Source organism: Pollachius pollachius (assembly GCF_949987615.1).
Source record: "Pollachius pollachius genome assembly, chromosome: 2".
NCBI lineage: Eukaryota > Metazoa > Chordata > Actinopteri > Gadiformes > Gadidae > Pollachius > Pollachius pollachius.
Window position 1 is genome coordinate 35345074 of NC_136935.1, and position 11356 is coordinate 35356429.

An 11356-nucleotide genomic window follows, 5' to 3' on the forward strand; every position below is an offset into this window, starting at 1 on the left:
TATGTTAAACTACATTTTAATAGCAGTTCAATAATTAGCTGATTCAAACATTCAAACCAATGAATTCATAAAAGGTATTAAAAAAGTCCACATCAAGCAGGGCAGTGAAATTTTAAAACATTCATTTGGAGTGCAATTAAGATTTCTTGTCAGAAGGTCCTGGTACTGGGATACATTTGTAGATTTTAGGAATTTGTCCTCAGCTGGTAATCTAGACCAAAATAGAGAGAAAAGTATTACCAAGTGTGGCTCATTCTAAGGTTCTACATCTACTCATTATGTATATAGCCTATACAACATGATGCACTTCAGCAATCCTAGATAATCAAATGTAAATGTTGAGCTGCTTACCTCCACTCTGTGTGATATAACGAACCCAGGGCAGGGCCTGATAGCCGCTTTTCTCTATGATCTTCATATATCGCACCTGGGGCAGGTATGTTAGAAGTGGATGGGGCGACAAACAGGATAGCAGGTTAATGCCACAACATACTGTTTACACAGGATATGAATAGACAAGCCAAGTACACATGTTGAAGCAACAGTGACTCAGCTATTCAGGAGAAGTAAGACGTGTCCCAGAGCAAATAAAATGTGTTTAACACACACACACACACACACACACACACACACACACACACACACACACACACACACACACACACCTGAATCCCTGAGACGGTGAAATAAGGGATCTCAAAGTTGACAGTGATCGGGGGCCGGCCCTCCAGCTCATCGTTCTCCACACTGGGGAGCCCGAAATGAGCCCTCATCAGGAACTCTTTTCCTCCCTGGAAACAGCCCAAAGAACAAGCTTACAGTTCACTAAAAGATAACCTGGATGTAAACACAAAAATAGGTTCAAAATAAAACACAGACACAAGGCGAGGCCTTATCTCTTAGTACTTGTGTCCTGAAAAGACGTTATATAAATATAAATGATTATTAATAACATTTATAAATAATGCATTGTTCTTACAGGGAAAGACTTGATGGTCCACACAACCAGGTTCTTCTCTGGGACGTATTTAGCATGGCCGGTGCTCGCTTTGAACTTGGGTGAGTCAGCGTCGCTGGGCACTGGAATCCTCACCTCCACATTGTTGGCCACAGACTGCTTCTTGAACTGTCCCTTAGCCTAGGACAGAACAGGACAGCACGTAGGGTTAGTGCATCTTGGAAAAGATAAGCGCCTGTTGCATGTACTTAATATTGCGTTTTTCTATTTCATATTGAAGAACAAATTTTCCTTCACTGCGCCGACTTATTAACAAGAACGAACATCCTTGTGTGTGCAACCTGGCAATGAAGCACCTTCTGCGTCCGATTATGCAAGTTAAATTGTTCATTTCATACTGTAATGGTTGACACTACCAGGTACTATATATTTACTACATATCAGAGGGCTGGCTTCAAGTTATCGGAAGAACACAACACTGTGCTGTTGCATTGTTCCCCTTGCATGCACGTCATCTAAAGATTTAGTCAACATACTGGCTCCCTTGTTTTGATTAGATTTTTAGCCAACCATAGAAGTATATGGCACTGAAGGCAAGTTTATTTCCACCGTTTGCTAGACAGGTGAACAGGAGAAATACATTGCATAATATTACTCAGAAACTTGATTAGGTCCCTCTCCTTTCAGTAAATCCGTACCTTGACCATGATCTCCACTCTACTGTGAGAGAACTTCTCTATGACCGACTCTATCCATATGAGAGGCTTCACCTGGACGGAGGAAAAAGACAAACCATTGACACTAAAAACGAGTTAATGAAAATATAATATAACATGTGCTCAGTAAACTTACAATGTCAAGTGATGTAATAGTGCAAAATGTTATGATTTTTTTTATTTGAATGATCTAATGCAGAGTATTATAATGCATGACAACGTATTTGAGTTGTTATATCGTTTTAATTCATTGGAGCAAATTGAAATCAACACACAAGTGAAAACAGGGTTTGACTTCCAAGAAAACGCTCAATACTAACTATTAAGAATAACTCCTCGATTCTTATGGACTTGAGTGTGCGTGCGTGGAGGGTGAGTGGGACTGACGTGTGTGTTGATGCGGTAGGACATGAGCTCCGACTCTCCGTCCGGAGGGATGAAGGAGATGGTGCGGTCACTCTCAAAGCGGGACAGACGGACACACTGGTGGAACTTGACATCCTCCATTGTCACCGTCTTGCCCTTGTCACCTGACACAAACACCGGCAGCCAAGGTGGAAATAAATCAGGTTTACAAACAGCTCTGTGATAAAGACAGCGTGGTGGAGTCACACATTAATTGGGTAAAAGATGTTCCACCGCCTGGCAGGGGGCGCACAATGACAAAGGTCACACACACACACACACACACACACACACACACACACACACACACACACACACACCATGTCCATGATAAGAACCATCTGATATTTGAGTTACTTCCACCTCTCACAGTAACTGAATATAAATAGAATCACCTGCCGTCAACCATTGCACCCTAGTCATCCTGGAAGGGAGTTTCCTCTCTTCCAAGTGTTTCTCAAATACGTACGTCCAGTGAGGGCGAAGAGGACCCGGTCGTTGAGCCCAAGTCGTAACTCCGGCATGCCGGAGAGCATGGTCTTCAGTTTGATGCTGCCCACGATATCACTGCTCATCACACTCCCGTTAGCATTCACCTGGAACATAACACATAATCCATTAACATCCACAGGTAATAATTCAAATAATATTAATGATGATAGCGGGACCTTCAGTGAAACCCGGAGTCAGGACTGCGGTTTAATGCTGCAAATCCAATATTCAAAACAATCAAATGCAACTTTCGACTACATGTTTGCTTGACAATGCAGAAACAATATGATCGAAGGGCCACGGAAGAATATTTGAATTCCAGCTGATAAGAGGAAAATAACAACTTTATAGATAATAGTAACTGATATCAAATCATTGTTGGCAACTGTGGTATAAGCGTGATAAACCACAAGTCCTCAGGCGAAGCTGAGGATGCTTACTTCTGCCTGAGTACATTACTGTCCAATCACTGGACACCCATAGAACATAAGACCCCGGCCTAATTAACACCCAGAGGTTGTCTATCATTACCGAACCCATTTCTTTATTATTACCAAAAAGGTTTTTCCGTATGGTGAGAAGAATTCTGAACTTTTTGGATTACAAATATATCAAAACTAAAAGCAGTGGGGTTTTCGCAATATGCCACATTGGAAGTAAGGCTAGATACATAGACTAATATGCTTTGTAAAAAGACTTGTTTGTTAGAAATGAATCTATTCTTTACATTAATAAAGTCGATTTATAGCTCTGATCCTTTCATAGATAAAGACTTCATAATTTCCCATCGGTAGTACTATCTGCGGCAATCATATTGCAGATCCGAACTTGTGCAACAATAAGAAGTCTACCATGTAATTACAGCCGTCGTACCAGAACGTTGATGGACTCAATGACGTCAATGAAGACCTCGTTCTTCTTGTACTTGATGCCCTCTGACCTCCAGGACACAGCGTTGGTGACTGTGGTGGGGACCTTGCTTTTAGCCACCTCCAGCTTAGTTCCCTCCTGGGTAATGTATCTGCACAAGATAGATGATGGAGCTTTTTCATTAATTTATCAATTGTGCGCATGTATGTTACATGGTGTAATCTAAATGCACTAGTTTAGTTCACAAGCATCTAATTGTATCAACGCAGTGGATGTGACTATATAATACATACATGATTAGGGGTCCGAGCAGCGAAGCTGCTTGGCCCTTATTGTTTCTGTAACGTTTTCTTTCCCCTCAAATCCTGTAAAAGTCATACTGCAGCCTATACCGTAAGTCAAAAACTCTTGAAATTTTCAGGTATGGTTAGCAATAACCCCTCTACCCATAAACCCAAATTTGTGGTACTGCACACAAAGGTGGCGCTATTGTAAAAAATCATGAATTAGGCTTATTTCTCCTCACCAGATTGACCTGACTCTAGAATCAGACGCATTTATAAACTCCTGGGTCTTATGCCCTAAAAATTTATACTTTTCCCACAATTTCATGATAAAGCTAAACATGATAAAAAGATTCACAGGCTACAAAAATAATCAAAAATTCACCAAAATCGCCACATAAAATCTTTAGACCAAGCCTCACAAAAATCCTCGAACATAATTTGTTTGACTTAGTTCCATTTGAGAAATATTGGCCAATAAAGTTGGAGCAGTTAGCCCATTTTTCTTATATGAACATGTTGTTATTGTATAAAAAAAAATACCCCCCACTACTAATAAACCCAAATTGCGGTACTGCACCCAAAGGTGGCGCTATTTAAAAAAATATATGAACTAGCCTTATTTCTCCTTACGAGATTGACCTGGACTCAAAATTCTTTCATCATATTAATCTCTAAAATCAGATGCATCTTTTTCACCCTGGTCTTCTGCTCTAAAAATGTTTACTTTTCCCACAATTTCATAGAAAAGCCAAACGTCCACAGTCTCAACCCATTTTGCCTATATGACCATTTTGTTATTGTATAACTACCATATGTCTATCATTAGGTGGATACCATTAACAATGCAAATTTTCAGATCTGTACTCTTTAAAGAAAGCCCTTAATTCTCTTGTGAAATGTGTGCTTGGAGTTTTCTGGATGAGGTGTGCTTCTCATTAGACATTTTCACCATGTGAATGAGGCTTTCAGGTTTGTCAGTGGCTCATTGGGATAATGCCTTGTACTGGTGATCCTTAGTTTGAGAGTTCGAATTCCGATTAGACATTATGAACATGCTGAACATGACATTCGGCCATTGGTCTGCAGCCCAGTCACCTGAAGGCCGAGGCACAGTATGGCATTAAGGGGAACATCAACATCTTTCCTTCATAATTATATGTCATATTTATATATCTTCCATTAGTGTGTTCTTGACTTTTCATTTTGCTCGGACCCTGTTAATCCCTGCTTGCGGTTATATTTATTATTATTATTATTATTATTATTATTACATTCAAAAGTCATTATCCCTTAAATATCGAACATTTTATAGTTTCACAAAAGGCAAATAATAAGTTGATTCTTCTCATTGTTTCAGAGATACTGAAACAATACTTTAGCCTTTCATGGTTTCTTTGGGCTCTAGTTAATGTAATTTGCTATGAGTTATTACATGTCATGGTTTTAGAAGATCAATCAATAAACATCAATAAATCGACTGAATGAAAGGAAAGGTTCAAGTGTCTTACTCCTGCAGGATCTTGCTGTCGGTGGTCTGGGGGAAGCCAAAGTCCATCAGCTCATCCAGAAGCTCGTAGACCACCACAAAGTTGTCTTGGATGCTCTCCTCCTCCAGCTCTTTGAAGTACTCGGTGAACACCTGCCGTTCCCAGACGGGCGCACATCAACTAAGGGGTGAAGACTCCTTCTTTGCTTAAATCACTCCTTCTTCGCATAATTCATCTCTTTTTCCATCTCATCTTACATTTTTTATAAAGTTTTGAATTCTTGTTTTAGCTTTTCATTGTACATGTGCCCGTTACACCTTCATAACTATATATAAACATGGAGGTTTTGACCCTCGATTATATATAGTCTCCCAACAATGTGTTAATCAGCCCCTCCTTCTGGGCCCTGTTCAGATCTACAGGTGTCAGGTTGGCCTCATATGGGAAGTGGTCCCGCGGTCCCTTGTGAATACGATGAATGGGCGCATCATTTCAAGGTCCCCCAAAAGCCCTCACGCACACATTGGATGAGACAGAGAAGGACGTACCTCCACCAGCTTGTACAGGAAGGCGTAGACCAGGGACGCGTTGGAGTTTTTGTTTGTCGTGGCCACCACTGTAAACTGGCTCAGGTCAATGGGTTACCACAATGAGTGAGGAACAGATTAACATTTTATAACAATATATTACAATATAACACACACGCATGCATGCACGCATTCATTCCTCCATGTTTGTAGATGTTTTTCCTGGCCAGTACTGTAGGTATAGGGTTAAGGATACAGTACAGGTTGCTGTGCTTGATCCACAAGAAGTGGACGCTGCCGTGCAGCAGAACAGGGCTCAGAAGTCCATCCTCTTCCTCTTGCATGAGCAAGGGCAGGAAATGGTCGATCTCGGCCATGTCCACGTCGCCTTTGTAGTTACGGCATATCAACACCTGGGAATGGAGCGTGACCCCACAGGGTCAATGTTGAGCGTTAGAGCCTTATACTGTTGTGTTGGGTGGGCCACCATCACAAGAAGTCATTTATTCATCAGTTCTAATTACAATACAGCACATTTTGATTTAAATTATCGTCAAAACTGTTTAAGTTAAAGTACTCTTTATTGCACATTAATCAGTAAAGGTTCTTTTTTTTTTTTTTTTTTTTTTTTACAAAGAAACAGCTAGATGAGAAAAACATGCAAAAAGTAAAGCATATTTCTGTAGTACAGTCAAGAGGTGTAATAGGATCAGAATTCCTAACAATGACAAAGCAACGCATGAACTAACGGGAAGAATGGCATGTAGTCACGGTACACCAGAGAGAACCAGTATGCTAAAACCTTACAGCAAACAGCAATCAATTATATCCAAGCTATAAACATGCATTACGATATGACACTTGATTTAATTGTCAATCCCAGTATATAGTAATTTCCTGCAGTAGATCAAAGCGCTGAGGTTTTGGAGCAGGCCTAAGGTTGTCCCAGCAGACAGTCGTGCATCATGTTTCCGGAAGTGGAACACAACTGAAACACCATCGAAGGCTCCGATTAATATTTAACGACTACCTTATTAATGTTTAACGACAAAAGCCATGGCTACAATTCAACTTTTATAAAAATAGTATGGGAAATGTCCACAAATTTTTAGCTCGGAATAACGTGTCATTGTGTAGCCAACGATGCCCCTCGAGTATCAATAGCCCCAGCTGAACTTACCTTTCCCTTCAGATCCAGCAGGAACACAGCAGAGACAGACATTGTTCTGTTTAAAAGCCGAACCCAAAAGCCTAAACAACAATGTCAAAATAAATGCAAATTTGTTCACCGAATGTCTCAAATTCTATGATGTCATTTCTCTGCTAAACAGTGTGCAAAATAGCCTAAAACGGGATCATGGACTCCGCCGTTCCTTTTCCTGGAGATAGTGTTCGACGTCACCAGCCTCAGGTAAAACATTGACAGGTTATGCGCTCACCTGAACCGTGGAAGTTGGCTGCGCTGCGGGAACTGGCCGCAAGAGCGCAATGTAGCTGTATATTCATCAGGCAACAGACGTGATGTGATCGTCTAGTTCTTCTCTACCATGAATGAGTATCATTGTCTAGTTTCGCTTTTTTAAAAAACTTTTTTTACTGAGCCAATCTTACTTTTTACCCCATTTATTTAAGTAGTCTTTTTAAAATGTAATTTGAGAAAGAAAAAAAAACACCTGTGTTGCAAACTAAAATCTGATGCTTATCACTGATTTAATAATTAACCTTAAATCACACTGAATTTCCATAATGCATCCCCAGTACCATAGCAGCAAATATATTCATGAACATGTCAGACCAGTTAGGCAACCGATTTACTCTCACTTCGCTCGCTTAGCACGAAAAGTTAACGTATTTGGTTTATGTAAATGTTATACTCCCACAGGTCTATTGTTACTGCTAGAATAGCCTTGAGGTAAATAATTAACCTAAAATCCTCGCAAACCAGTCCTGTTTTATAGAGAACCGTCACTGCAGACTGTTTAAACGAACCCATATTCTACCCGGGGTTATGACGAGAGCAGTTAGCCGGCCTAACACGCCATGTGCCGGGCAGTGATCCACGGACACATTTTCGTACAGTATGCTTTTTTTAAGTCGACTGATTGCTCGTTCACGTAAGCGATCGGCATGATCTTGCAGTACTTGGCTACCAACTCAGGGGGGCAGCAAAGTGTTCTGAGACGTGTGCTAGTGTTGACGTTGTTCTTAAAAAAACTAGTAATAAAGTTACATCTTTCCTAACATGTAATGCTCGGAGATATTTCGATACATGAGGATGATAGGATCATAAAAAAATATTTGTGTTGGTTTTTAGTATTTGGGCGAATTGATAGGCCTACTGCCAGTGAGTAGGCCTATAATGAGGGATTTAAACGATTGAAAAAAATTCAACTAAATGAACCAATTCTTGGTTATCGTGTATATATCAGCTTCCGCATAATGTTTTCTTTTTATCTTGAAGCTACTTTTGCAAACCTAATCCAGCAGTATTTAAATAACGCGTTGTTTGCATCTTGTTCCATTGACAAGCGTAGTTTCTGCCTCGGTCGATTCAGTGTTAAGGTCACCCACCGGTCATCCATCAACCGCAACATTAGGTTACATATAGATGACTTTATTGATCCCGGAGGAAGTTGTTTATTACAGTTGCTCAGCTCAAGTTAGAGCCATCAATGTAAATAGAATAGAATAAACACAACCAGCAATATAAACACAAGATACACATGTAGATATTCTAATTATAAGTACAACATGCATCTAACCAAATGCAGTATGTAATAAAATATGTTGACCCTTATATAAATAAAAAATGCAATAAAATGAAACATGTGACAGGCTGTCCCCCATTTGTCATTTCCCGAGACGAGTCAAGTGTTGCAGAAACAGGCCCTCAGATTCCCATAACCCTTTCCCTACGGGGCAGTTTTTGCTATAATACTTAATAAGGGAAACTACAGTCACATTCTAGCATCATTTTATTTGGCTTGTCCTCAATCCCCCCCCCCCCCCCCCCCCCCACACACACACACATCACACACACCCCCCTCCCTACTCCCTCCCTGCTGAGTTGAGGTAGGTTGCCTGGTGCACCTGTTGGTCTTGTTTTGCCTTTTTTGTGTCGTCATGCCGACACAGAAACATTCTGTGGTTGTCAGGCATCACCTGGATGTGCAGGTCTTTCGTCTCCTCATTGTCTCAGAGGACGACAGGGCCCCGCCTGCCTCACTCACGACGCAGTGTGGTGTGAGGTGAGACCCCGCCCCCTTTGTGACCACGTCGGCCAATGCCGTGGCACCGGCAATATGTAAATCGAGATGAGGTGAGGAGGCAATTTACAAACAGCACTGCCCTTAATGACCAAACAACTCTCTCTCTCTCTCTCTCTCTCTCTCTCTCTCTCTCTCTCTCTCTCTCTCTCTCTCTCTTCTCTCTCTCCACACCAACACACACACACACACACACACACACACACACATGCACAGACACAAACACATACACACACACACTCTCCATCCCTAGGGGCCGGATCTGTATCATTCGTTTCAGGTGTGTGTGTGATACTCCCTGGAGTCATGGACAAACACACACACAAAAACACACAGACACACACACGCACAGCCATTTGACTGGCTGTTTGTGAACTGAGTTACAAACACCATAATGACGAAGATGATGATGATGATGATGATGATGATGATGAGGACGATGATGAAGGTAAAAGTGATAGGCAGATCTCTTCCACTGTGGACTCTGTTGAGACTCTTTGTCCACCAGGTTTTGGGTTATCCCTTTGCTGTTTGTGCTACTGTATGGACCTCCCTCAGAGGTGGTCGTATCAGAGGTGGTACAACAGAAGCCACTTCTTTGTTCACACATCTAAAAGCCGGGCCGCCCAAGAGGAAGGGTCACGCTATCTTCAGGCTCCGACGTCAGTCCCATGATCTTCCTCACGCCCTGTCACACCATCGTTTCACATGATTTGTGTGTGTGTGTCTGTGTGTGTTGGAGGGGGTGGGGGGGGTTGCTTGGTGGAACACTAAGAGGGGCTGTGTGTGGGGGTGGGATAAGGGGACCAAGGGCAAATACCATGTTAGTAAAAAGAATGAAGTGAGAGTAGGAGAAATGAGGCCCGTCAGGTTGCTGGTATGGAACAGCTTGGTGAGGCCTCCAGGAGCTCCAAGCATCTCGGAGGATGGAATGTGGATCTAGGGGCCGGAATGACAACATTCCACACTTTTTCTCTGCTATGCATGGGGGCTGCTGATGCATGGATACACACACACACATACATACACGCACACACAAACATACACAGACACACACATTCACAGAAACAGACACACACACATACACATACACACAATCACAGACACACACACACACACACACACACACAAACATGCACACGCACACACAGCCTCAATGTTTCCCGGTTGCATGCTTGCTGGGGGCCAGAGAAGTTCTGAAAAAAGAAGTATCCCTTTCCACTAGATTTAGATGTGAACAGTAACGTGCAATGTGGCTAGCCTTAGTGTTATCTACCATTGAATGTAGATGGAGGGATGCTGAGGGAAGTGACTCAACCCGGGCTGTGTGAAGAGATAGGACCGATTCAAAGAAGAGCATGCAACCACTTCTCTTTTCAAGTCGAGGTGGAAGTGGGAGAAGTTCCTATAAGACGATCAATCTGTGTATAAATCGTTAAAATATACATTGGGAATATTAAAAGTGGAACATTGTTTCAAACATTAAACCAGAAAAAACAGAAGATACAGGTGTACTGCCTTTAAAACCTTGTAAGAGAATAGACCAAACTCACCAGATCAAAAAAGGGCAAAAGGGTGTAACAAATCATTATCAAAGAGTGCACATATCTGCGCATATGTGTTTCACTGCGCTCTCTAGATGCTTGGCTGTTAGATACCATGAAACCATGACCAATGAAAGAAGCATCCTAACACATATGAGCACATGTTATGCATAGCTATCTTAGAGCTATCTATTTTACACCTCCTCAGTATGAAACTGTGTTTGGGTGCCCTTCTTGCACACTGCCTAAACACACATTGGCACATGCACACACACAAACAAAAGTGAGTGTGTGTGTCAATGGGGGAGGGTAATTTAATATACATTATTGATGAAGGGTATTATCTTCCCCGAGGTCTCTGATGAGGGAGTCTCCATCAATGCCGAACAGAAAAGAAGAACAGACTGTCTTACAGAGTGCTTCCAAAGGCAGTATTGGCAGTATATATTATGTTACCGGCCTACAGTTAAATATAATTATATATATATATATATATATATATATATATATATATATATATATAGTCCTCATTGGTCTCCAGTATGAGGAGTCGCATTGAAATAACTATAAAAGGCATTGATTAATATTGTTACATTCATAGCAGTATAATGTATGAAGGAAGCAGGCAGTAAATAGCCCCCACTTGTCCAAGTTTGGATTTAATGCTGCGGTCTCTAAGCGGACTGAGTGGAAGGGGGTGGGTTTAACTTTTTTGGACACATCCCAATAAAGCACTTACGGTAAAACAAGCCACATTACAGCATGCTTTGATCACGCTTCCCTGAAATCCGAAGGAAATGTCCC

General features: G+C 41.5%; 1 protein-coding gene across 1 annotated transcript; it reads right to left on the reverse strand.

Moving 5' to 3' along the window:
- Positions 1-39: 39 nt before the first annotated feature.
- Positions 40-7164, reverse strand: ap1m2 (adaptor related protein complex 1 subunit mu 2). The gene is made up of 12 exons (XM_079729401.1): positions 6923-7164; positions 5999-6155; positions 5764-5831; positions 5237-5367; positions 3445-3592; positions 2549-2675; positions 2062-2204; positions 1657-1728; positions 980-1138; positions 666-791; positions 352-427; positions 40-211 (listed from the first exon to the last, which is right to left on the reverse strand). The coding sequence occupies exons 1-12, from the start codon at positions 6962-6964 to the stop codon at positions 186-188; spliced, it is 1275 nt and encodes a 424-aa protein (XP_079585527.1). The 5' UTR covers positions 6965-7164; the 3' UTR covers positions 40-185.
- Positions 7165-11356: the final 4192 nt, after the last annotated feature.

Coding starts and splice junctions, on each gene's coding strand:
- ap1m2 (XM_079729401.1), bottom strand. CDS start 6,964: ATGTCTGTCTCTGCTGTGTTCCTGCTGGATCTGAAGGGAAAG. Junction 2,676..3,444: donor TTGAGTCCATCAACGTTCTG/GTACGACGGCTG, acceptor GTTATGTTCCAG/GTGAATGCTAACGGGAGTGT. Junction 212..351: donor TTATATCACACAGAGTGGAG/GTAAGCAGCTCA, acceptor ATTTTGGTCTAG/ATTACCAGCTGAGGACAAAT.